The 27,372-nt window shown below is 53.6% G+C and overlaps 1 protein-coding gene across 4 annotated transcripts in view; it reads left to right on the top strand.

Annotated features, from left to right (window-relative positions):
- The window catches only part of EPHB2 (EPH receptor B2), a 184,864-nt gene that overhangs the window by 140,284 nt on the left and 17,208 nt on the right, over window positions 1-27,372 (top strand). For 2 of the 4 annotated variants that reach the window (XM_072750825.1, XM_072750826.1), the window contains exons 5-7: window positions 795-1,130; window positions 18,499-18,623; window positions 26,988-27,150. In XM_072750825.1, the coding sequence (XP_072606926.1) occupies window positions 795-1,130; window positions 18,499-18,623; window positions 26,988-27,150 (624 nt within the window). The remainder of the gene's footprint in view (window positions 1-794; window positions 1,131-18,498; window positions 18,624-26,987; window positions 27,151-27,372) is intronic. The other 2 variants (XM_072750824.1, XM_072750822.1) reach the window with 1 other exon arrangement.

Raw genomic sequence — 27,372 nt, 5'->3', positions numbered from 1 at the left:
CAAAGATAGGCAAACCCAGGAAGTTCTCTGGGACCTGGCTGGCTCACTCTGCTCTGCCATTCTCAGCGTGCAGTTCCTGGCCTTCGGGTCACTTCACAGTCCAGCATTGCTGCTGAAGCTCCAGCCATCACACACATTCTAGGCAGAGGAGAAGGGAAGGGACAGAAGGACATTTTACAGCTGTCTCCTCTTTTTTTTTTTTTTAAGATTTTATTTATATACTCACGAGAGACACAGAGACAGAGACACAGGCAGAGGAGGAAGCAGGCTCCCTGTGGGGAGCCTCCTGTGGGACTCGATTCCAGGACTCTGGGATCACAATCTGAGCCAAAGGCAGACGCTCAACCACCGAGCCACCCAGGCACCCCCAGCTGTCTCCTTTTAAGAAAAAGTTCTGGCCAACAACTTCTACAGCATATCAGTGGCCAGGCCTTCAGCACAGGAGGCTGGGAAATTAGTCTCCTAGCTAGACATATTGCCACCCTGAATAAAACTGGTTTCTATTAGAAGGAGAAAGGGAAAAGGGAAATCGGGTGGCTATAATCTCCAACACACAAAGACTCGCCCTAGTAGCACACACCGAGGAGGCTGGAGTCCAGGGAGAAAGGGCTAAACCCATGTGCGGCAAGATGAGAGTTATATTCTAGAAGCATCTCTCAGGTGGATGGAGGGGAGAAAGGAGTTGGAGGAAGCCTTTGGGGGTCTGGGCTGGCGCCAGGGCAGCGGGCGGAGAGCCGTCTCTTGGGAATGAACCTCCGCAGCCCCCGCTGACCGACACCTCTCCCCACCCTCAGCCATCCCCTCCGCGCCCCAGGCGGTGATCTCCAGTGTCAACGAGACGTCCCTCATGCTGGAGTGGACCCCGCCCCGCGATTCAGGGGGCCGCGAGGACCTGGTCTACAACATCATCTGCAAGAGCTGCGGCTCGGGCCGGGGCGCCTGCACCCGCTGTGGGGACAACGTGCAGTACGCGCCCCGCCAGCTGGGCCTGACTGAGCCGCGCATTTACATCAGCGACCTGCTGGCTCACACCCAGTACACCTTCGAGATCCAGGCCGTGAACGGCGTCACTGACCAGAGCCCCTTCTCGCCGCAGTTCGCCTCCGTGAACATCACCACCAACCAGGCAGGTGAGCACTTCGAATGCATGCCCCAGGTCGGGGCAGGAGGGGTGGGGGGCAGGCAGGGTATCCTGCCAGCCCTGGTCAGACACACACACACACACACACACACACACACCCGTGGACTGGCTCCCGCCTTCCCAAGCCTGAACTCACCCGGGGGCGTAAGCGCTCCCTCTCCGGTGCCGTGGTGTTCAAAACAATTGCTGTCGTGTGGTGAACGTGTGTTGTTGAAGGTAAGCGTGAAGCTGCTGGAACAAAAAGGCTCAGTGTTCGGTGGTTAAAAGAACACAGAACTTCGGGCCTGTCTCATGGAAGAGTCCAGGGGTGAGCAATCCAGATTCGTGGGTAGAGCGGATCCACTTAGAGATGCGGAGGTCCAGGTTCTTAGTTTGTGTCAACGCCCCCCCACCCCGCCCCGTGCTCCCTGCCTATGTGCGTGGTGGGAGCTGAGGCACAGGGATGTCCATCTGCAGGGAGGGTGGGAGAGAGAGAACCCAGGGAAGCTGGACTGGCGCTCGTCACTTCTGTGCACACTCCCCTGGAAAAAAACCTGGTCATGTGGCCTTGCCAAGCCACAAAGGAGGCTGGGAGATGTGATCCCTCCCAGCCTAACCAAAACCTCTCACAGCGGGCGGTGGAGAGACAGCCAGTAGATATCTAGCAGTTTCCACAGGCACCTTCAGCCCACTCCAGTCCAGCTCCAGCAAACTTTTCTCCCTCAGCTCACCTTTCATAATCCTTTCTGGGACCCCCATGTCACCCTCCATCTCCTGCCTTGCTTCCTTCATGGCAAAAATGTTGCCAAACAGTGCAGTCTCACTACTACCGCCATTCCCTCTTCAATCCGCTCCACTGAGGTTCTGGCCCCATCTCTCCACCAAGACCACTGTGCCCTGGGTCACCGGTGACTTCCATATGGCCAGGTCCAAGAGACACTTCCCAGTCTCATCTCCCCAACCAAGGGCCATGTGAGATTTCAAGGACCTCATGGTACCTGTGGATTGAAAATTCTGAGTGTGCCCCTCAGTTATTCACTCAACAACTCTTGCCAAGCTCTGCTGCAAGCGGGGTCTGGGCCCTGTCCAAGGAAGAGCCAAGGGAGGCCAGGCTCCAGGAGAGAAGGTGAATGGGCTACCCACCTTATCTTTCGGATGTCCAGCGGGGTCCACACAATAACTTCTCAGGGGATCCAGAGATAGAAGTCTGGGAAGGCTTCCTGTAGGACGCAGGATTTGACCTGCAGTTTAAAGGACTAGTAAGACGTTTAAAGGAGCGATACAAAGAGATCTCTTTTGAGAATGAGGAAGAGCATGAACGAGGACATGGAAGGAGAAGGGTCAGCCAGCTCCACCCATTTGAGGGGTACTGTCTATATATGACCTCACTGCATGCCCCGGGCCACCTGGAGTAGAAGGCATCCATGTCCCCATTTTACCGATGATGCTCAGAGAAGTCAAGTCACAGAGCAGGAAAGGGAAGGAATCTACTAGGTCTAAAAGATTCTTGTGCTTGGGCACAATCCAGGGTATGGCCAAGGAAACTTGAGTTTGACTAAGGGTCTGATGGTGCGTGTGAGCAAGTGTATTTGTGAGGATGTGTGGTGTGGGTGTGTCACTCACTGTATGTGCTTGGGTGACCATGTGTTTATGATTGTGATCGCATGTTCTGTGGCCATGTGGCTTCTTATTTATACATGCATTCATGAGCATGGGTGTGTCTGCATCTGAGGGGCTCGGAACAGGGTGTGTTTGAGCACGAGTATGTATGTCTGAATGTGGCCCTGCCTATCTGTGTGTTCGTGCATGAGAAAGAGTGTGGTTTTGTTTGTGAATGTTTGTGGTATTGCTGCGGTTGAGAGGGCATATTTGTGAGCATGTGTCTGCAGTTCTTACAGGGTCATGGGTGCATTTCAGCCCCACTCAGATTGGGGTCTGGATGGAGTTGAATCAAGGCAAGCAATCTGAGAGAACTCTCAAAAGCCAACAGCGGTTGGCAGAGACACCTAACAGATTACAAGGCCTCCAACTTGACGAGGCCCTGGGGTGGGGAAGCCTGGGCTCCCTACTCCTCCCTCTGCCCCGCCCAGGCTCCATGGGGTGGAGCGATGGGAGTTCTTTCCCCGGCTGTAGGAACCTCCTCTGCACCCATTTGAGAGCCCTGAGGGTGGAACTGCCTACTCAAGAAGCCTCAGCTTATAAGCAGCAAGGGGTAGAGTCAGGCTGCTTGAGCTGGATTCTTCCTGTCTGGAGGAAGTGAGGGGCTTCCAAAGAGGAAGATGCAGGGAGAGCCCTCAGGATCATAAGACAGAAGCAGTGAGAAGCTTGCATTCAGACCAAGTCTGAATCCCAACGTTGCATTCATTTGCTGTGTGACCTCCGTGTATCAGTCAGCTATTGCTACGATAATGCTGCATAACAAAACCACCCCAGAACTTAGTAAGTTTACAACCGTAACTATTTATTTTCTCACTCACTAATCTGTGGGGCAGCTAGGGTTTAGCTAATCATCAGCAGGGCTCTCTGGGCTGGGCAGGACTCCAGAATGTGGGTTGGATTCAGTCTGTTCCATATGTCTCCCATTCCCCTTAGACCAGCAGCCACCCAGGCTTGTTAATGTCATGGTGAATGCTGGGAGCACAAGCGGCCGAGCCAAGCCATGCCACACAAACACATGCCTCTGCTTGTGGCGTAGTCACCCACAGCAAATGAGCCCCGCAGAGCTACTTGGCAAAGGGTGTGGGTTCATAATCCTGTTCCAGGAGGCAAAACTGAGAAAACCAATGCAACCCATCACACTCATGAAAGTCACTGCCTGCCTCAGAGCCTCGATTTTTCCACCAAATTGTGCATCAGAACTATATGAGAGGTTTTCCAAAACACAGGTTCCCGGGCCCCCACCCCTGACCTGTGGAATCAGGATTCCAGGAGCAGGCCCTGGGAATCTGCCTGTTCAACAAGTGGCTCGAGTGTTTCTTCTCACCAGGCAAATTTGGGAAACTCAGGCCTAAGCCCCTGTATACCCTCAAAGCCCCAAGGCTTTCTGGATCACGAATACCCTTTCTCCCTCCCTTCTTTGTTTCAAGCCCCTTGACAAGCCGACTCTTCCCCAGGTGGTCAGGGCACCGCTGGAAACCATGCAGCCACCCCACACCCTCACCACATTATCCCCCTTTGCCAGATAAAGAAACACAGGCCCAGAGAGGTGGAGCCAGTTATGCAAAGCCCCACGACTAAGTGGCCTCAACTAGGATTTAAATAAACCCAAAACTATGGGATTGCCAAGTCTACACTGGAGTTCCTCCCCTTGAGGATTTATGCCCCGGTTGGGAAGAAGCAACATGGACACAGACAGTCATCTACATACAAGGTGGCAAGATTGAGGGCCCAAGGAGGTGTAGGGGAGGGGAGAGAGATCACAGTAGGAGAGATCATTTCCTCCTGGGGAACGGGAGAAGGGAAGATCATGGAAGACTTCCTGGAAGAAGAGGCACTTGAGCTTGGCTTTGGAGAATGGAGAAGCTCATAAGAAGCACAGATGGAATCCTGCGGGGAGGAAGGTGTCCCAGGGGAAGGAAGTGCAGGAGGCAGGCTGGAGGGAGAGTTCTTTCTGTTCCTCCTGAGCACGAGGTGTCTCCACACATGTTCCCTCGGCCTGGGTTGCTTTTCTCCTCACCCTTCTTGCAGACCTTTGCTCATCGTTATTGACCTTCCTGACTTGGTCACACCCCCTCAGCACCATGGCCCTCGCAGGCCTCCCTGGTTGAGGTTTTAGCCTTACGTCTTCGATCATGTCATCCCTGTCTGTCTGCCCCGCCATGAGCATGTGGTGGGACACAATAGGTCTGCTTTTCCTTACCGCGGTTTTCCTGGCACCTGGCGCGGGGCACACCACAGCAAATGCTCGGTGAACATTTGCAGAAGGGCTCAGAGAAGCATGGAGTGAGGTGGGGTGTAGAGAAGTATGATAGGCTGGAAAGCAAGGCTGGGGACTTGATTTCCAGACAAATGCATTCAGTGGTCGGTTTTAATCAGACCCTAAAATTCAATATATAAATATCTAGCTCGTTGCCTTAAAAGGAAAAAATGTTCCTTTTGTGCAAGTGACTGGGCCTTGCTCACACTCCCTTGGCATTCATCGGGGCCAGAGCTGTCTTCTGACTTCATAAAGCCGTCATGCCACCTTCGAACCACACTCCACCATTCCAGAACGCCTTTCCACTCCGTATTCATGCGTCCTGCCAGGGCCCCCTGGAGAAGGGAGGCCAGGCCGGGCCACAGATCCCCTCTTGAGGAAGGAGGAAACAGGCGTGGGAAGAGCTCAAGCACACGCCCAGGCTCACTCAGCTGGCAAGGAGCAGACCCAGGATTCGATCTGCTGTCCAGAGTCTGTGGTCCTCGACACAAACAGGACAGCATAGGGGACGGGAGGGAGGAGGGCAAGCCTCGGGGCGGGCGTCAGGAGAGAGCTTCTCCGGGGAGGTGGTGTTGAAGCTGCGTTCGAGACCTCGAGGCAGAGACAGCTGTGCAGACCTGGGGCGTGTGCGGCATTTCAGTAACGTGGGGCTCATCCTCAGCGCTGCGTCCAGTCCTCTTGGCCACCCTCCAGGGCCGCGCCGGACACGATCTCACCCGGAGCAAGCTCCAGGCAGCCGCACCTCTGCCCAGTTCCAGAAGGGGGTGGGAAGGGTCTGGGTTTGGGAATCTGGCAAACGAACCTGGCTTGGAATCAAGCCTGGCTGCTCACTGGCACATAGCCTTAGGCAAGTCACTAACCCCACGTCTGAATGCATCTCCTCGTGAGCGTCACCACCCCTCCTCGCGGGACCGCTGGGAGGCTTTGAGCTCATGTTTCAAGGTGCCTCCCAGGCCGCCCGGTACATCCAGGCATTCAGAAAGCGGGGATCGTCCTACGTTGCCCCTAATCATAATAATGGCTCCCATTTATCAAGTGTTTACTGTGTGCCAGACACCATCCCGAGTCCTTGATGATGAGTCTTCACAACACGGAATGAGGTGGGTCCTGTTGTTATCCTGTCTCACAGGTAAGGAAAGTAAGGTTTTGAGGGTCAAGCGACTTGTCTGCAATCAGCAGGCAGGCAGTGGCAGAGCGTGAATAGTTCTATCACTGCGTGCTTGGGGCCCAGCGCTGGCCGGACTCAAGCCTTCCGCAGAGGTGAGGCGGGCTGTGTGCCTGGGCCCATGTGCACCATGGCCCGGCTGGCAGAGGCAGTCTTTGGCATCACCCGTCCTGAACAGGAGATTGACATGTTAGGAAGTTCCCCTGTTGTCATGTCCTAGTGGGTCATGTGGGCACAAAGGCTCAGCCCTCATCCAGCACCAGGCTGCATGGGAGGCTTCACTCCTCCCAGCTTCAGGGTCCTCGCCTCGAGGATGGGCATTGATCTCTCACTCCAGCTTTGCCGGATGGTGGCCGGATTAGCTATCATGTAGACAGGACACCCAGCACATAGTAAGTGGATAAGCTATGGCAGCGAGGCTTCAAACGAGATCAGAATGTGTCTTAGTTTCCTATTGCTGCTATAACAAAATGGCACAAACTTAGCAACTTAGAAGGAGCCACAGCTCCTGTCTCTCAGCCCTATAGGGCAGAGGACTAGTCTGGATCTCAACAGGCCCAAATCAAGCTGTTGGCAGGGCTGCGTTCCTTTTGACGGCTCCAAGGAATGATCCGTTTCCTAGCTCGTTCAGGTGTCGGCAGAACTAGTGCCATGGGATGGTAGGAGTGAGGTACCCCTGTCCTTGGCAGCTGGCAGCTGCCCTTCGCCTGTGGAGCCCTCTTTCCAGTCCTTGCATGTGGCTCCTGCATCTCAGAAGCTGCAATGGGGCGTCAAGACCTCCTCATGCTCCAGCTCTCTGGTTCTCTGACTCTTTGGCTGGAAAAGCTTCTCCTCCTTTAAGGACTCACTAGATTACATTGGGTCTACCTGGATAATCCAGGATAATCTCCCCATCTCAAGGACCATAACTTTAATCGCATCTGCAAAGCCCCTTTGGCCGTGTAAGGTCACATATTCACAGATTCTGGGATTAGGATGTGGACATCTTTGGGGGCCATTATCCTGCCTATTGCAGAAGGTGATGTAAGCCAAATTAAAGCACATCAGCATTCTCAGGGGCCCTGGATGCAAACCTCTTTTCTTATAGAGAGGTAAAAGGAGGCCCGGAGAGGTTCCTGAGCATCCCGTCCAAGATGACGCAGCAGGTCGTGGCCCAGCCAGTATCCAACACCCTGGCTAGGTATCACGGCCTCCGTCCATGACACCGCTCCATATGACTTTCTCATGCAAAGACTTTCAACTTTCCAAAGCCCCTTCTGCCGGCGTGTTCTCCTCTGATCCTCCCGCCCTCCTGGGGGGCAGGCATACAGTGGCTCAGTCTCTAGAACTGGCATGAGCATGTACTCACCTACTTCTCTCCCTGGGGGCCAAGAGGATCAGAAGGAGATGGGCCAAGAGAGCCTCTGGTGAGGCCCAGACCTGGAGAAAGGAAGGCAGAGGGAGAGGGAGAGGGCACTTCCCTCCCCAGCCCAAGCCCTCTGCATGTATCGGCCTCTTTGATCACTCCAAGCTTTCTGCAGGGGAGGCACTGCCGGCCTGGAGTGTCAGTTAGGATTGAGTTTGGCTGCATATAACAAGAAGAAAAATAGCAGATAGCTGCTGCCACAGTAATGCTGTTTGACAATCGACCACAATACCAACAGCATAAAAGTAAGAAGCATTGATCTAGCCCACGAGTCCCCAGATTGGCCGGGTAGATCCTGGGGGGGGTTGAGGGGGGGTTACACATGCATGTGTTTGCACTCAGCAGATCTTTGGATATTTTCGGGGCTCTATTGCATGTTTGGAGTTGACAGATGTCAGATTGTCAGGATGGTCCTGGGCTGGGACCAGTAGGGCGACAGCTCTGTTCTGCGTATCTCTTCCCCAGCAGGTCAGCCTGGGCATGTTCTGTGGCAACCACAGGGAAGCAAGACAGCAACGGATATGTGCAAGGGCTTGTTCATGCCTCTGCTGATGCCATGTTTGCTAAAATCCCATTGGCCAAAGCAAGTCACATGGCTAACCCGAAAGTGGGGTGGGGGCGGGATTACACAAGTTCTAGGGCAAAGAATGTAGATACAAGGAGGTGATTAATAATACAACCAGTCTACCATAGTGGCTTAGACAAAACGAAAGCTTATTTTTCCAATAGGTAAAGGATGTCAGAAGATAGGAGTTTGGGCAACTCTGTGGAATCATCAGGTATCCAGGCTCCCCGGCACACAGCTTCTGGTCCTATGGGCCAACGTGGCTATGAGAGCTGCAGCCATGACATCCATGTCCCAGGCAGCAGGATGGAAGAAGGAGAGTGAAAAGGCCCTTCCCTTTAAGAGAGACTTCCTAGAAGTCCCAGATATTACATTGGCTTTATATCTCATTGGCAATCGTGCTGTCGCATGGCCACTTGTAGCTACCGGAGAGTTTGGGAAAATGTAGTATTTTATTTGGGCATAATGTGCCTAGCTAAGAACCAAGATTTTGTTAATTTGAGAAAGAAAGAATGGATACTTGGGCAGGCAGTAAGTCGTGTCTGCAACATCCCATTTTACATGTGAGAAAATGGGGCCCAGAGACAAAGTAACTCGCCTGAGGTCACACGGTCGCCAGGGCATGAGAGCTGGGATCTGAACCCTGAGTGCTACGTCTTTTCCCTTCCACCACCACCATCACCACCACCGTTCAAGGGCCTTTGCTGAGCAAAGTAGTAGCCCTTAGCTACTCACGGTGCTGCTTACGGGTCTGAGCACCCCAGGGATGCCCAGCTGGCTCAGTCGGAGGGCGTGCGACTCTTGATCCGGAGGTTGTGAGTTCGAGTCCACGTTGGGTGGAGAGTTTACATGAAGTAAATTAAAAAATAATTTCTCAAAAAAAATAAAAAAATAAAAAATAAAAAAAAAATAAAAAATAAAAAATAATTTCTCTTAAAAAGATTCAAAAGATTCTGAGCAGCCTGGACAGCTACCTATGGCAGATGTCCCCGACCCCTGACTCTGGGCCTGGTACTGTGCTAAGCAATTTATATGCAGGTTTTCATGTAACCTAGAAAGGAGAAACTGAGGCACTGAGGGGTGAGATATGCAGCCTGGGCTACCTGATCCAGATCTTGCCACCTTCCTGGTCCAGATCCTGGGTTAGAACTGGGTCCCATTCAGCAGCCACAGGTAAGATCAAAGGTGTTCGGCATCCTTGTCTGGCAGGTGGACCATTGGGTGTTTCCATAGTACCAAGCCCAGGGCCTGGCCTTAACCTGCTCCGACCATGCACAGGGCTCAGGTCATGTAATCGGGGGCGGGGGGGGGGGGGGGGGGGCGGATAAACCAACCCGGGCCGTAGAGTCAGGCAGGCCTGGGTCCCGATCTCACCTGTGAGCCGAGGTACCTAAGGCAGGAGACTTGACCTGACTCTTGCTTTCCTCATCTGTGAAACAGACGTGATTAACCCCACTCCATATGATTGTGTAGCACCTAGAAGGTGCTGTTAAATCTGAGCTAAATCAAAGGAGCGGATGAACAGCCGCCCTAGACACAATCTTTTCGTGGGTTCAAGGAAAAAGTGTATAGTATCTCCTAGACACAATTTTTGTTGTTTTGGGAGGTTTTTTTCCCCCCAAAATATGTCCCACAAATTGCTACTTCCAAACAACATTAATAACTATTATGCGAAAAGGGGGTTCTGAAGCCAAATGAGACCTTAACTGCCAGGTTAACTGGGTCTCTCCCCTGCAGGACTTCTCAGAGCCTTGGACAAAGGAGTGTGCACTGTGAGTCTTCCAAGCAGGGTTCTAGAGAACTCTGTGTTTCTCTACGTTTCTTGGCCACGGAACTCCTTTTTTTTCATAGCAAAGTGCCACCTTGACACCAGTTCTCAACTTCTCCTTTTCTTCTGCCCGCAGCACCAATGTCTGCTCCAATCAGAAAGAAACAAGGTCCATTTTTCTGGAAGTTTACTGTATCGCTACAGTCAAAACAGGGACCCCCATTATCAACCAGAAATTCCAGGAGTCTTGTCATGGGGAAAGTGCTCCCGCTACAGGTCCTGGAGAATGCGGGCACAGTTGTCACGGACTCTTGTGGGGCTCTAGGCCTGTTGGTCGGCGGGAGGCTCCAGCCACAGCAGCAGGTCCCATCCCCTAGCGGCCCCGGGTGTGAGGGAGAGTGAATGGTTAGTGCCCATCATACAAGCACACTGCATAAGGTCAGCGACTCAGACAGGTTCCTGAAGGTGCTAGAAAAGGTGAGGGCCTGCCCTTCCTCTCCTTCCTTCCTCTAATAATGTGGATACGTGCTGACTCTGAGCCACACGCTGTCCTGGGCACCGGAGATAATGGATAGAACAAGACAGACGAGGTCCCTGCCCTCGGATGGTGCCAGTAAAGAAAGCTGCTGTGGGATGGCAGGACAGGGTGGGTGGTCAGGGAGGGCTCCCGAGGAGGCCAGGGAGATCTGGGGGATGAGGTGTCCAAGGCAGAAACACCACACGCGCGAGGCCAAGGCGCTAAGAAAGGAATGATGACCTTGGTGTGACTGGCCGGTGTGGACGGCACTTGGGAGTGGAGGTGGCAGGTGCTTGGAGGTGGTGGGTGCCAGGCAGGTGGGCCCAGAGGCCATGTGGAGCATCTGGGCGGCATTCGGGGGGCATTGGGAAGTCACAGCGGGCCATCGACAGCAGTGAAGAGGTCACAGAGGCAGCGGGAGCTGAGACTGGGCCTTGGCGTGGGGGTCCCACACCGCTGAAGCCCAGCGACCTGTCCCTCCCTACTCCTCCAAGCTCCTGGGGTCTTCTGCCCCATGAAAGGGCAAAGGCCGAGCACACTCAGGGTCTCCTTCCTGCCTCGGAGCTCAGGGCTGCGGAGATGAAGCTGAGCCAGGCCCAAACCCACGCCCTCTGGAAGCAGCCAGGGTGCCCGGGCCTCCTGTCTTCCTGCCTGTCCCCGAAGGCCCTAAGACACGTCCCCACTCAACCCCTTCATGCCCTGAGGCGGAAACAGAGGCACAGGCCAAGGCTGCTTCCCCAAGTCTCAGTGAACGATAGGACTGGACACTCCCCCCAGGGCGGGCGGAGGCAGCAGGGCCCCTGACCACCTGCTCCAGCCAAGCGGGCCCTGCCTGGCCGGCCTCCCCCTTCCCCTCTCGGCCACAGGCTTCTTTTGTGCTTGCTCCCCGGGGCTCCATCTCCTTGCAGGGGTCACGGGGCACCACTGACCCCAGCCCCCTGCCGGCCTGCCCGCCTGGTAATTGAAAATACCAGAATTCCCTGAAGACCAACTTACAGGGAAACCTGATACCCCAGGGTGGGCGGTGGGCGGTGGACGGCAGGATGGGAGAGCATCCAGCTGTTCCCCTTTCTCCCATTAATCCCCCGGATTCCAGGAGAAAGGCCAGCCCTCTCGGCCCCCACGGGCCGCCTTGATCAGCTTCCCAGCAAATGCCGCCTCCTTGCCACGCCCAGGGTTACGGGGCTTATGGGATCAGGCCCGGGTTAGCTGCCTGTAACCCAAGCCTGCCAGCTAAGCCCAGCAAGCCCAGACCCCCACGGCTGTGGGGGACCTGCCCCCACCAACAGCTGAGCTCCCCGAGCCGAGGCGGGCCGGGCGGCGGTGGGTGAGGTGAGTCAGTGGGAGCCGGGTGGAGTTCGCTTTGCAGCAATAGGATGGGAGCCGGCCCAGGGTGTCCTCAGAGGCCCTGTGATGTCCACGGGTTTCCAGACCTCCCTGCTCAGCCTGCATTGGCCGCAGCCAAGGGAAGGATGCGTTGGACTTGAATGGGCCCAGGGTTCAAATCCCAGCTCCACTGCCTGCTAACTGTGTGGCTCTGGGCGAGTTACTTCATACCTGAGTGCCTCCATTTCCTTGTCTATAAAATGGGTATGATAATAATACCAGCCTCAAAAAAAAAATAATAATAATAATACCAGCCTCATAGGGTTCAGATGAGTGTCAAAGGAGTTCACTACGTAAAGCATCTGGAAAAGCACCTGGCACAGAGTGAACGAGTAAGTGTTAGGTGTTCACCTTCCTTTTGTTTTCCCGCTGGGCATCGTGCGGCATACAGGCGCTGTCAAGATGACAAGCTTTTTATTTGAGGAGCAAGTTGCCACTCCTGGGCGGCCTCAGCCCTGCACCTCCCCTCCCACCGCTTGTACCCCTGCTTCAAGGCTCCAGAAGATGAGAGGGGCGGTGTCTGCAGAAGCCAGGCTGCGACATGCAGTGTGATGGGTGGAAAATACATTCGACTAAGATCCAGCTGGTCTAGGCTCTTAGGCCCACCCCTACCTGCTGTGTGACCTGGGACAAGTCACCTTCCTTCGCTGGTCCCGAATCCACTCCTCCTCAAAGTGTGGTCCACAAACCAGCAACATCAACATGACCTGGGAGCCTGTTAGAACTGCCAATCCTCGGGTGCCTGGGTGGCTCAGTGGTTGAGCATCTGCCTTCGGCTCAGGGCATGACCCCAGGGTCCTGGGATCGAGTCCCTTGGGGAACCCGCTTCTCCCTCTGCCTGTGTCTCTGCCTCTCTCTGTGTGTCTCTCATGAATAGATAGATAAAATCTTCAAAACAAACAAACAAACAAACAAAACTGCAGATCCTCAGGCCCTACCCCAGATCTGTTGAATCAGAATCTTAGGAAGGGGGCGGGGGGGGGGGGGTCGTGCCCAGCACCATGAGTTTTAATAAAATCTCCTGATTTATCTCCTTATGCCTCTTCAAGTTTGAAAAGGGCAGTAATCTTTAGGGGCGCTTTCTACCACTTTTCTTCACTGTTGGGAGGTGAAATCACAAGGAGTGAAGTAAAGGGAAAGGCGTCGGCCCTTCTTAGGCCTGGATCGCCGTGGCTGAGTCCTGACTCAGGAGCTCCAGCCTGGAGCAGAGACTTGTTGTGTGAAGCAAATATGCTTTCTCCCATTAACCCCAAGCCCCTGGAAGATAGGGACCTGAGAGTTTCCTCTCTTGAGCCCCAGAACCCAGCATCATGCTGGCCTTATAGCAACTCTGTGAATTAAAATATTTTTCAGGGATCCCTGGGTGGCACAGCGGTTTGGTGCCTGCCTTTGGCCCAGGGCGCGATCCTGGAGACCCGGGATCGAATCCCGCATCGGGCTCTCGGTGCATGGAGCCTGCTTCTCCCTCTGCCTGTGTCTCTGCCTCTCTCTCTCTCTCTCTCTCTCTCTATCATAAGTAAATAAAAATTTAAAATATTTTTCAGCTTTGAGGTATTATTGACTTATAACATGAAAGTTTAAGGTATATGAGGTGGTGTCTTAATAAAAGTATACATTGCAAAATGATCACCACAGTAAGGTTAGTTCACACCTCCATCCGCTCATATATTACGACTCTATGTCGTGTGGTTATAATATTTAAGATCTAGTCTCTTAAATAACTTACAATTATAGGATATGGCATTGTTTCTTATAGTCACCATGCTGTACATTAGCTCCTAGAACCTATTCCTCTTGTAGCTAGGAGTTTGTATCCTTAGACCAACATCTCTTCCTTTCCCCCAGCCCACAGCCCCTGACACCATTCTACTCTCTTGAAATGTCCTTTAAAAAAAATTATTTATTTATTCTAGAGAGAATGCAAGAGTGGGAGGAAGGGCAGAGGGAGAGAGTCTCAAGCAGACTCCAGCATGGAGCTGGATGCGGGGCCCAATGCCACAACCCTGAGATCATGACCTGAGCTGAAACTAAGATTCAGATGCTCAAACGACTGAGCAATCCAGGTGTCCGCGCCCTGCCTCTTGAAATGTTGCTTTGTTTTGGTTTTGCCTTTTTTTTTTTTTTTTAAGTAAATTCTACACCTGATGTGGGACTCAAACACACAACCTCAGGATCAAGACTCGCATGCTCCACCAACTGAGCCAGCCAGGCACCCCTTAAATGTTTTTAGTAAGATCTCCCTCCTGATGGTACCTGGCACCATGGTCAAACTTCTTTTTTTTTTTTTAAGATTTTATTTATTTATTCATGAGAGACAGAGAGAGAGAGAGAGAGAGGCAGAGACCCAGGCAGAGGGAGAAGCAGGCTCCACGCAGGGAGCCCAACGTGGGACTCGATCCCGGGTCTCCAGGATCACACCCTGGGCTGAAGGTGGCGCTAAACCGCTGAGCCACCCGGGCTGCCCCATGGTCAAACATCTGCACGCATTTCTCCGTTCATGCTCATGACATCCTGGCCAGGAAGGGTCTGCATTTGACAGGTGAGGAACAGAGGCTCAGAGAGGTTGAGAGAACTTGCTGAAAGCCACAGCACTGGGGCGTGGGGGCAGGTTTGCATCAAGTCTGATTCCACCCTCTGGCCGCTGACCACTAAGCAGGACTGCCTTTCTGGGGCTGGTTGAAATCTTCTCCCCTGAGGGTTCAGTTCTCTGCAGAAAGCACCAGGTGACTGGGTTCACATGGTTGTGGCTTGGTGGCAATACCGCTCCCCATGCTTATGGGCGCAGCGTGTGTCCGATGCTCCACAGATACGCCAGACCCGCGATGATAGCGCGCACTGTCAGGGGAAGCGGCCTACAGCAGGCGGGAGAGAAGGGTGGACAGCCGGGCCTCACAGAGGAGCCAGGGCCTCAGCAGTGCAGAACAGAGGGCTCAGCTCTGCACAAAGGCAGAGGAAGAGATGGGCCTGGGCTGGAGAAGGGGTCAGAGAATGAGGGGACTGTGGCAGGGACTGCTCTGAGGGGCAGCAGGGGAGCATAGTGGGGCAGGATAACTCGGCTCCAGCCCCAGCTCAAGCGCCTCACTAGCTGTGTGACCTTGGGAAAGTCACCATGCTTCTCTGAGCCTCAATCTCTTCCTCTGCAAATTGCGGATATTAACCCCCATCCCATATTGTTGTTGAGAGGACCGAAAGGTGATATGGGTCAGCCGCTCAGGGCACAGTGGCAAATGCCCAGTGACACCAGTGAATGCCCCCAGCACTGACCATATGCCAGGTGCTGCACTGAGCACTGGACATGATTTCACACGTCTGCTCCTCCCAACAGCCCTCAGGGGCACGTTACCCTCAGGCTCATTTTACGGATGAGGAAACTGAGTCACCGAGCACTCAGACTGTCCCTCCACTGGACTCTAGCAGTCAACCTAGTTCATCTCCGGTGAGCGTCCTTCTGGAGCCGAGCTGACGGCACAGTCGCCAGCACTGTGCTAGTAAAGAGCCCAAGCTGCCAGGTTCAAGTCCAGCTCAGCACTGCCTTGCTGTGTGACGCTTGAGCAGACACAATTACAGAACAGCTGCAAGCCTCAGTTTCCCCATGATGAGCTGGGGATGTGAATAGCCGCCAGCTCATGGAGCAGTTGTGAGAATCCTCTGTTACACCTATGTTAACAGGCGTAAAGAGCCTAGAACAGTGCTGCGCACAAAGTTAAGGGCTCAGTAGGTGTTAGGTTCATGGCTTTATCATTGCTACCATTATAAATGTATGCACTGCCCTAAAAGTCCTTCAAGTGACTTCCTGAAGCCTGAGAAACATCACTTCCCATCTAGGCGTCTGGTGAGAGTGTGTTGCTTTGTGCTGCCACTTACTCTCTGTATAGCTTCAGGGAAGATACTGCTTGATACTCAGCTTCCCCATCTGCAAGATGGGCCGGAGGAGGTCTGCTTTCGAGGCTGTGGTGGGGATTCAATGGGTTAACCCATGACCAGGGCCTAGCACGGTGCCCAGCATGTAGTAGGTGCCCAATAAACGATGGTTAGCGGGGCCCCTTCGCTCACGTTGGGGTCTCTTGACTCTCTGGGAGGCAATAAGGAAGACAGAGTCCCCCTGTTGGACTGAGGAGGAACCTGCAGGGCACGGGGACCTGATCTTCCCAAGAAGCAGGGCCGGGAGCCAAGCCGAGAGCCAAGCAGCACCCCCTCGGGTGCAGAAGAAGCAGAGGTTGTCAGGGATGCTGGGACCACGGTCTAAGTCCTTCTTGCAAGCGCGGCCAGCCTGTCTCGGGTATCTCGGGTCAGTTCCCATGGACCTGCTCAGGCTCATGCTGGCCTCTGGGCCAATCCAACTCCAGGCGAGGGGCTGCCCGGAAAGGACAAGCAGGGGGCATTCGAGCTGAAGACCTCAGGGACCTTCCAGCCTGCCTGTGGTACAGAGGAGGAAGCAGGTCCAGGGGTGGGGGACAGCTTGCCTAAGGTCACTCGGTCAGTGAGCAGCAGGCCAGAGCGCAGAGCCTGGGTCTTCGAAGCAACACAATGGGAACAGCAGGGAACAGGTGAGCCATTGCCAAGCTTCCAGCCCCGATGAGCTCCTACTGGCCCCTGCTCCACACTCACATTCATGCAGAGCACCTGAGAAGCAAGATTTGGATGAGGAGGAAGAGGGTCAGTCTCAGGCTCCAGACACCCCAGTGTGGGCTGAGATGGGGCATCTGCTTGTCACAGACTTGCCCAGGAGCCAAGAGAGACCATAAGAGGTGCTCCCTTCCCCCTGGGGAGTCCTCAGCCCCTCCTGAGAACGGGAAAACCTCAGGCCCAGAGAGGCAAGGAGGCGTACTCCAGTCACACAGTAGGGAGGGACCACATCAGGAGTCCACCCCGCCCCATCCCGCTCACAGGGCGAGCACTGCCACGGCAGACCCAAGTTCAAATCCCAGCTCCCCTACGGGGGACGTGGGGGCTGTGTGATGTCAGGAAGCCCCTGGTCACTCTGAGCTTCGGCGTCTTCACCCGTCGGCGGAGCCAGTACTGCCCCCTCACCAACGGTCAGCTCAGGAAACAGATGCGGAGGGCCCAGGGCTGTGGGTGACACATAGTAGGTGCTTTGCACAGGTTTGTTCTATTTGAGGAGGAGGCGAGAAACACAGGCCCGGGTGAATTATGAAATAAGGAATCCAGGAAAGGGCAGCTCCCAGCCCCTCCCCAGACCTCAGCTTCCACATCCGTAAGATGAAGGGACGGGACTAAATTATTTCTGAGTCCTCCTAGCACTGAACAAGCTGCCCCTGACTTCCTGTCTCCTTCATTTACCCTCTGTGAGGGCACTAGCAGCAGAAGGGGGAGGGATGGAGGGTGGGATTTTATTGAGGTGGAATTCAGATACGATTAACCATTTTAATGTGTAACAACAATTCAGTGGCATTTAGTGCATTCACAGTGCGGTGCGACCACACCCCTGTCTAGACCCAGAACATTCTCCCTCCCTGCCCTCAGCCCTGGCAACCACCAACTGCTTGCTGTCTGTGGATTTACCTATTCTGAATATTTCATATAAATGGACTCATAAAATGTATGACCTCTGTGTCTGTCTTTCACTTTGCATGTTTTTCAAATTCATCTACGCTGTAGCCTGTGTGAGCCCTTGATTTACTTTTATGGCTGAATAATATGGGATGGAACGTGTATACCATAATGGGTGTATCCATTCATCCGTTGATGGGCACCTTGGTGGTTCCCGCCTTTTGGGCCTGGTGAAGAGTGCTGCTGGAAACGTTTGTGTACGAGTATTTGCTTGGGTACCTGGTTTCAGTTCTTTGGGTTATGAAATCAGGAGTGCGAGTGCTGTGTCATGTGGTAACTCTATGTTTAACTCTTTAAGGAACTGCCAAGCTGTTTTTCCACAGGGAGCTATGGGTTTATTTTTAGGAATTTATTTCTGGTGGTCGTGTTTATTCAGTGCTATACCCGTGGCGCACAGTAGGCACTGGATGCATATTTGCTGAAGTGACAAGCCAATCTCCCCGCCTCCCCGCGCCCCTCTCCCAGAGCCCCATCGCGCCCCTCTCCCAGAGCCCCATCTAGCATCATGTCTTGGGTCTGGAGGTTCCTTAGTCTGGGAGGCTGTGAGCTCTGAGAGAGAATGGACCACTTTCATCTAGCTGCTTGGGGCCGGGCGTCTGGAGAAGGGTCCAGTGCATCTGTCTCTCCCCTGGTGTGACTTGAGCTCCCCAGGGATGGCCAGAGTTGTCTGTTTCTAAAATCTGAAGGTGCAGGCAGCCCAGGTGGCTCAGCGGTTTGGCACCTGCCTTCAGCCCAGAGCATGATCCTGGAGACCCGGGATCGAGTCCCACATCGGGCTCCCTCCATGGAGCCTGCCTCTCCCTCTGCCTGTGTCTCTGCCTCTCTCTCTGTGTCTCTCATAAATAAATAAAATCTTTTAAAAATAATAATAATATAAAGTAAAATAAAATCTGAAGGTGCTTCATGAAAGCAGAGCCCATGGTCCTGCACAAGACCCTCTGCCCCCCTCCGGCAGCCCCTTGGGCAGGCTGTGTGGCCTCAGCCAGATGCCTTCTCCTCTCTGATCCTACACTCTGTCCGTCTGGGTACCTCTAAAGTTGAGGCCAGAGGCTGCCCTGACCCCTGACCTCTGACCTCTCTTCCAGCTCCGTCGGCCGTGTCCATCATGCACCAGGTGAGCCGCACAGTGGACAGCATCACCCTGTCATGGTCCCAGCCCGACCAGCCCAACGGTGTCATCCTGGACTACGAGCTGCAGTACTATGAGAAGGTACCCCTGCTCCTGGGCACCCTCCCCACCTGCACCTCCCTGGGGCCTGGGGTTCCATCATCCCTTGAGACCTAACCCCCTGGTGCAGCAGAGAGAGAGCACTGGCCTCAGAGTCAGGCTGCCAGGCTCAGTTCTGACTCCGGTCCTCCCTGGCTGTGAGACCTCAAGCAGGTGCCTTGACCTCTCTGGGTCTGGGGCATCAGGCCAGCAATCTCAGGAAAAGGTGACAGTCACAGTCCTTTCCTCCCCAACACCCTTCCTCATGACTTCAGTGGGCCCGATGTTCTGAAAGAACTGGTTTCCCAAAAAGCTTCACCCATTCTGAAGCAGAGAGGTAAAGTCGCTCAAGAGGGCTTCTGTACAGGGTGAGCGGAGAGCTCCTTCCTTCCCGGTGTCGCTCTGATTCCAGCTAAAACACTTGTTTTCATTTGCCTGGGCGCCGTTTGTTTGCAGAGAGAGTGGTTTCTCTTTGAGCTTTTAGATCAGACCCTTGTCACTCCCTTGGGGCCCTGGAGGACCCAGGCACCCGGGCTTGGAAGCCACTGAAGTCGTAGAGAAGCACTGGGCTAGGAGTGAGAGACTGTAGGTTCGGATCCCAGCTCCATCCGTACCCGGCCATGTGACCTTGGACAGGCATCTTACCTCTCGGAGCCTCAGTTTCCTCCTGTGTCAAGTCCAAAGGAGATTGCCTCTCCTGACTGGGGGCTGCGCGGGTCAAGGAGAAAAGGCAGGGACGGTGCCCAGCATCACTCCCGGTCCTAGCAGAGTATGCTTTCCCATCCTCCCTTCCGCCCTGCCTGCTGCATGGTGGGCAAGAGCTACAGGATGTGAGGCCAGGTGAGGCCAGCACATCTGAACATGGGACCTGCCTGGGGTAGGAACTAGGGGGTGGATAGAGGAGCTGGACATCAGAGGCCCAGGAAACTCCCTCTTTTTGACTGAAGACTTTTCTTACCTGTGTCTCAAGGCACCAAACAGCCAAAGAGGCTGTAATGGCCCCTGGGAAATGTGTCATGGGGAATCTCATTCAGACTAAGGTGTGAATGACTATAAGAAGTGCTTTGGTTGAGGGTTGAGAACTGGAAATGGATAGAAAAGCTCTCCCTCACGGCTGGGAGGAGGAGAGATGGAAGTAGTTCCAGCCACCCCTGCTGGAGCCCTGCCTTCTGAGCCCAGCCCCTCCCTTCCACTCTCTGAACTGCCAGCTCAGCCCAACTCTGGTGAGTCTCGGGGGGCCGTCAACTCCTATCCAGCCTCACCCAGTGGGCTTATGATTGCTTGTTTCCTTGCTCATCCCTTGCTGTAGGCAGTGCTGTCTCAGAGGCCAGGGCCATCCACCATCTTCTCCCCAGCACCCTGGGCCCGGCACCAAAGAGACACTTGACAATACTGGTTGAATGAATAAAGGAATTGATCCCTTCCTGTGGCCTGTCCCTCCAGGGTGGAGACCTTGCCTTACCTCTGCTCTTTCCCCAGCCTGGCACACAGTTGGTGCTCAAGAGGTGCTCAAGAGGTGCTGTTGGATGGCTTGAGCCGAGGATGGCGTGAGGGAAGCAGCTCCACCCCTCCTGGGCCCTCGAGGGCCTTAAAGGAGCCTAGGCGTCCTGTAGCCTGAGCCAGACCAGCTGTTCCCAGCCCCAGGAGGCCCCAGGCCCTGCAGGAGCCAGCATCTCCACCCCCTCTAGCGGGGACAGCTTAGTGACTCAGAATTCAAAAAAGACAAAAAAAAAAAAAAAAAAACTAATTAAGCAGCTTTATGATTAAATGAAACTGAACATGTTTGTCCTCGAAGACTAGAGCGGAAATGAGGAATCCCGGCGCGGGTCCTGCCTACGACCCATTTCCTACCAAGCTGGGAGGAGCCAGGGAGGCTGATGGAGGTGTGAACCCGGAGGCAGCTCTGCCCTACTTTCAGCTGCTGCCCGGCATCCCCGGGCCCCCGGCGAGGTGGCAGGACCAGCAGCCCCTGCAGCAGGCGCGGCCGCCACCTGTGCATGTTTCATGAGCGCACACCGTGTGCCAAGGGCACTGCCTCCATCATCTCATTCCGACTCACGGCGGTGCCTTTCACCCGGTTGGATGGGAGGGGGAAGTGAGGCACAGAGAGGTTGTGTGGCTTGTCCAAGAGCACCCAGCTGCTAAGTGGCAGAGCAAGGATCTGGGCCTGTGCTCTCGCTCTTCACCTGGCTCTGCGGCTACTGGCTTTCTCTCAGGGATGCTTCTGGGATGACTGTTAACAGGTGGATCAAGGGAGGCTCTGAAGAAGGATCTTAGGTGCAAATGGCAAGAGAGGGATAGGCCTGAGGTAGGGCTGTGATGAGACATTGCCCTACTCTCTCTGCCCCTCCTCCCAGGGCCTGGGGTGCCATGGGGGGCAGCTTGGCATCTGCCTGTGGAAGATGGACACTGCTTCATTCAATATCCACTGTCACCAACTCCGGGCTGGGCCCTGGGATAGGCACTGGGAGTGCTGAGATTAGCCAGACATCCCCAGGCCTCACGGCCTTCACAGGCCAGGGCAAAAGACAGATCCAGACACAAATTAGCATGAGACAAGTTGTGACCTGGTCACAGAAGGGCCAGCAAAGATCCTTAGGGGCACCGAGGAGAGACCCATGATCTGCCTATAAGTGAAGGGAAGTCTTCACTCCAGTGACATTTGAGCTGAGCCTTAAAAGATGCTAGGAGTTCACCAGACAAATGATGAGAGCAGTCATCCCAGACAGCAGGAACGGCACATGCAAAGGTCCTGGGGCAGGAGAAGGCAAGTGTGGAGGAGCAATATGAACAAGAGCGAGACTAGTAGAGAAAGAGTTAGAGAAGGAGGCAGGGCTGGGATGTGGTGGGCCTTCTACGCCTTTGGAGTCTGGATTCAATTTAAAGTACTACGGGAAATCATTGGAAGGTTCTGGAATGATGTGATCTGACTTGGATTATGTTAAAGATCCCCGAAGCTTGCTGTGTGGAGAATAGACTATAAGAGGGACCTGGGGGCACAGACCCTTCAGAGGGCTCTCACAGGACCCCAAGTGAGAAGCGACGGTGGCATGGAGTAGGGGCTGGCAGCAGAGATGGTGAGAAGCCGACAGACTCAGACAGTATTTTGAAACTCAGGGGACCAGGGAAGCATGAAGGACAACTCCCAGTGGATGGTGGTGCCTTTTCCTGGGGCCAGTGTGGGTTGGTGATATGGAGACACAGGTGCGGTGCCTGCCAGGGGTGGAAAGGTAGGGCCAAGAACAGAAAGGAGGATGTGCAGAGATAAAAGGGACACAGATGACTGAATCAGGAGGACGGCAGACCTAAGGGGAGAAAGAAAAAGGAGTTGATGGCAAGGGTCGGAGGAGACGCCAGCGCAGGGGTCAGGGCAGTCTCGGTCCCCGACCTCTCAGGCTTCCAGGTCAGCCTGGCCGACCCATCGGGGAGGGACGGCCAGAACGCGAGCTGGATTTCTGACACGGGCTCTTCCCTGACACCTCGGAACCCTCCCGGGGCCTGCCACGGATTTCTTTAATGAAAGCTGCACATCCTCCCAGGTGGGGAAGTTGGGCAGCCAGCCCTGCGGTCCCGAGTGGGCCCTGCCCCCACTATCTTTCCCACTCCTCCTTTCCTTCTTTAGAAAGGGCTCTTTTTGGAGCGAGCTCTCCGCTTGGCCTTTCCCCAGCTCCACTGGGGATTTCCCAGCCTGCCCGGAGCCCGGAGCTAAAAACCACTTTGCTGGAAGGCTTCTGGATGCCGCTGACGAATGGTGTTGGCCAGACCCACGCTGGCTCTTTCCATCGGCTCCAGCGTCCTGGGGGAGGTGGCCTCCTTTGGCAGCTGCCCCAAAGCACGCAGGTTCGTGCTCCCTTTGGCTCCCCCAGCGCTCCAGGAGAAGATTTATTCGTGGGGCCACCTATGGCAGATGGGCCCCTGTAGGCCTCATCGATTTGTGTTTATGCAACAGGAATTTCTACTTGGCAGAGTGGAGGGGAAGGAGGGCTGGGGGCGTGGGAGATGAGCTGCAAGAGTCCGGGCTGCGTAGGTTGTTGTCCTGGGCACGTGGAGCAGTGTGGACGGTTGTCCAGTGCAGACATGGAGAGGGTCGTTCTCTCCCTCATTCCCTTTTATACTCACTCATCCACTTCATGAATGTCGGAGAAGGCTACCCTGTCACGGTGTTGATAACAATGACAGCGATAACCAGTATTTATTATGTCCTTATGTGTCCTGGAGACTATGCTACAAGCTATACCTATTTTTTTCCTATGGAATCTCCACACTCACTCTATGTGGCATATGGTGGTGTTATCCCACTTTACAGATGAGAAGATCGAGGCGCATAGGGCTTAAGAAATGCACCCAGTGCCTCACTGGCCCGTTGGTCTCCGGGAAAAGGATCCAAACTAAGGACTAGTGGATTTTTTCCTCTTTTTTTTTTTTAAAGATTTTATTTACTTTTACATTTATTTATTTATTTAGAGAGGGCACATGAAGTGGGGGAGATGGGAGGGGCAGAGGGAGAGAGAATCTCCAGCAGAATCTGATGTGGGGCTTGACCTCACGACCCTGAGATCACCACCTGAGCCAAAATCAAGAGCCCGACGCTTAACTGACCAAGTCACCCAGGCGCCCCAGGACTAGTGGATTTCACACTAAACTTCTTTCCCTGACCTGTCGATGCTTAGTCCTTATTCAGATAAAAGTACTCCAGCCACGGGAGAAAAAGGAGGGGAACTGATGACTCTAGAGCAGCCCCTTTGTGCCAGACATTACCTGATCACGACAACTGTGAGAGGCTGACATTTAAGTGTTCCTTTTCTGGAGTAGAAAACAGGGGCCCAGGAGAGAGAAGGGTGTTTCCCAAGGTCCCAGTGCAGGTTAGGGGAAGAATGGGCATTGGCATGACTTCCTTTAAAAAAAAAAAAAGATTTTATTGTATTTATTCATGAGAGACACAGAGACACAGGCAGAGGGAGAAGCAGGCTCCCCACGGGGAGCCCAATGCGGGACTCGATCCCAGGACCCCAGGATCACGACCTGAGCCAAAGGCAGACACTCAACCACTGAGCCATCCAACTGCTTCCAATCCCCTGCTCTGTCCTGTTCCCTGTTTTAGAGAAGCGATTCCTCATTCTCCTGAGGCACCTATGCCCCTGGCGGTTACCCCCATCTCCATCCTATAATCAGGAACTGAAAACTTCCACCCTCTGTAAGTGGAATCAACCAGAGCAGATTCCATGTTGCCTGGGGGCACCTAGTGGACAATCTTGGCACTGCAACCCACGTTCGTGGATTTATTTCATTATTATTATTTTTTAAGATTTTATTTATTTATTCATGAGAGACAGAGAGAGAGGAGCAGAGACCTAGGCAGAGGGAGAAGTAGGCTCCATGAGGGGAGCCCGACGTGGGACTTGATCCCTGGGACTCCAGGATCACGCCCTGGAAGGAAGGCAAGCGCTAAACTGCTGAGCCACCCAGGCGTCCCGTGTTATTATTATTATTATTTTTTAATTTGTCTACAACGTTCCTTCATTTGTTAGTGGCAGTAGTTAGTGAGCACCTACAGTGTGCTGATCCTGGGGGTCCCCGAGGTGAATGAGACAAGGTCTCTGCCCTCGGGAAACCCACAGTCCTTGGAGAACACACATGCATATCAGAACAACAGATGGGAGAGGAGACAATGAACCTGCAACTCTTCCTGGGACATCTGAGAAGTCTCCCCAGCAAAAGTGGTACTTGTTCTGAGTCTTGATGAATAAGGAACTGCCAGGCAGATGGGGAAAGGGTATTTCAGATAGGGGAAGCAGCACTTGTAAAGCCTCAGAGTGTCCGGGGAAGGTAGGGTTGCCAAATAAAATATAGGACACCAGTTACATTTAAATTTTTTAAAATAATTTTTAGTATAATTATGGTTTAAATATTGCATGGGGAAAACTTATACAAAAAAAAATTATTCGTTGTTTATCTGAAATTCAGATTTAACTGAGCATCCTGTATTTTTATTTGCGAAGTCTGGCAGCCCTACCAAGAAAGGAAGGGGTAGCATTTGGAGGACCTGGGGATGTGACAGGAAAGACTGGCAAAGGACAAGTCAGGAAGGGTCTGGAATGCCAAGCTAAGGAGTACAGCCTTTACCCTGTGGGAATCAGGGCAGGTCTCCGTGTGCACACCCCTGTGCTTGGTACAAGGGAACAAAACCCAGCCGCTTCCTTCAGGAGTTTACAGTCAAGGCTGTGCGATCATCCTGTGCCCAGGATGAGGGAACATGGAAGAAACCCTCCTAGGGCATCCACAGCATGTGCTCCAGGGCTCAGAGGAGGGGAGGCACTTCTGGCTAAGAAGTCAAGCAGGCTACCTGGAGGAGGGGGCAGATGAGCTGGCTTGCTCAGGAAACGAGACTCTTTGTGCTGCTGCCCCCTGGGAGATGTGAGGGGTCGGGGGGAGGAGGCCCTCACGGGTCAGCCTCCATATCCCATGTTCTTTCTCACCTCCTTGCCTTTGCACCTGGTGCTCCTTACCAAGCATGCCCTTTTTGACCCGGGTGACTTCGGTTTGTTCTTCAAAACCCCATTGCATCACGCGACTCTGCAGAGAGCTTTGCTTGACTTCACTGGATGGCCCCTTCCTACCCAGGCAAGGTCACGTGCCCCCAGCACACTGTACGCATCCTACTGGCATCAGCGCTTTTTTCATATTAGTTCATTTTCCCCTCCCAACAACCCCTTGAGGTGGTAGCGACTATGATCCCCATTTTACAGATGATGAAAAGGAGGCAAAGAGTCCAAGGGGGCACCTGGGTGACTCAGTGGTTGAGCGTCTGCCTTCGGCTCAGTTCATGATCCCGGGTTCCAGGATTGAGTCCCAATCGGGCTCCCGGCAGGGAGCCTGCTTCTCCCTCTGCCTGCATCTCTGCCTCTCTCTGTGTGTCTCCCATGAATAAATAAATAAAATCTTTAAAAAAAAAAAAAAAGAAGAAGAAGAAGAAGAAGGAAAAGGAAAAGGAAAGGAAACCTGCCCAAGGTCACAGAGGTAATAAGTAGGAGAGTCCGGACTTGAACCCAGAAAGTCTGGCTCCAGTTTGTGATGTTAACCTCTATGCTATGACGCCCGTAATGACATTGCAAGCACTGAATTTAATTGTCTCAAGAGAGTTTTCAAAGGCTCTGTGGACCGCGCGTGCACGTGACTGGCATGTACCATCAGGTGTGCCTGTTTCTGCACAAACGTTCTTAGCTTTCATCAGCCTCTCTGAGGGGTTGAGGTCTCCACACTGTTTGTTTTTCTGAACTGAGCTCTCTGAATCCAGCGCCCGTGCCTTCGTCCCTTGGAGTCCCCAGGGCCTAGTGCACAGGGGGTGTTTGGAGAAGGTTTGTGGGGTAGCTGACAGATGCCTGAACAGGCTTCATCTAGACTGGCAGGCACCTGCATCCAGCTCAACCACATCTCCGTTCCCATCTTGTCCCGTACTCCTTGGGTCACCCTGGGCAGTACTCCGGTCATAAGTGGCATTCTGCAGCTCTCTGCAGGGAACATTAGTTCCTGGGTACTCAACCCTTGGGCATTAGAGGTAGGTCCCTGTAGGTGCCTGGTTTTGAGTCCCAAGGAAGCCACCAGCTAATACATGAACTTGAGCATCATTTTCCCCATCTGGGCCTTAATTCTTGCCTCTCTCAAGTGTGCTATGGCTGAACGGGGGGCCCTTCCACACAACCTATCAAGGCATGGAGCAGGGACGAGGATGCAGGAGTGGGTAAGGTAGGCCTTCTTCTTGGCTGTCTCCAAGAACTCACAGCCCAGACGTCAGGATCTGCACACAATGGCCACTCAGCATCTGTGCGTTAGTCAGCTATCACTGAGGATGCTGCTGCAAAATAAACAGTCTCCAGAATACAGTGGCTTCCAAGTGCCTATTTTTCTTGCTCATTGGCTAGTCTGTGGGTCAACTGAAGTGGCCCTATTTCAGCCTAGGAGTTAGGTCAAGGTCTTCCCTATGCATTTCTCATTCTGGAACCAGCTGTTCCCCAGGTTCAGCCCCATGATGGCCAGAGGCAGGAGCACAAGAGGCCACCCAACTCAACACGCACATTAAAGCCTCCACTTGCATCATGTCCTCTAGAGTGTTCCAAGGACCAAAGCAAGACACGTGGACAAATTCGGCATCCCACCAGGCAGAGAAATATACTCTGTCTTCTTTTGTGGGAAGTACTGGGAAGTCACATGCAAAAAGTATGGGTGTGTAATTCTCTTACAGGGAGGGAGTGAAGAATTGGGAGCCACAGATGGTTATCCAGTGGCCTAACCCACCCCAAGTGGCAGGAGTGGGCTCTGGGCCCTCTGTGGGCAACAATCTTGCTAACGGTCTTCTCTGTTCCTTGGCAGGAGCTCAGTGAGTACAACGCCACAGCCATAAAAAGCCCCACCAACACGGTCACTGTGCAGGGCCTCAAAGCCGGCGCCATCTATGTCTTCCAGGTGCGGGCACGCACCGTGGCGGGCTACGGGCGCTACAGCGGCAAGATGTACTTCCAGACCATGACAGAAGGTGAGCAAGAGGAGGGCACTGACTCCACAAACAGAATAAACTTAAGGGCCACCATTCCTCCAAAGTGCCTTGGTACAAATTAGAAAAGGCGCCCGGGGGATCGGGGTGATTGGGTGACGGGCACTGAGGGGGGCACTTGATGGGATGAGCACTGGGTGTTATGCTATACGTTGGCAAATTGAACTCCAATTAAAAAAAAAAAAGAAAGAAAGAAAAGAAAAG

Source organism: Vulpes vulpes, chromosome 2 (assembly GCF_048418805.1).
Source record: "Vulpes vulpes isolate BD-2025 chromosome 2, VulVul3, whole genome shotgun sequence".
Taxonomy (NCBI): domain Eukaryota; kingdom Metazoa; phylum Chordata; class Mammalia; order Carnivora; family Canidae; genus Vulpes; species Vulpes vulpes.
This window is presented reverse-complemented; position numbering and strand designations above follow the sequence as displayed.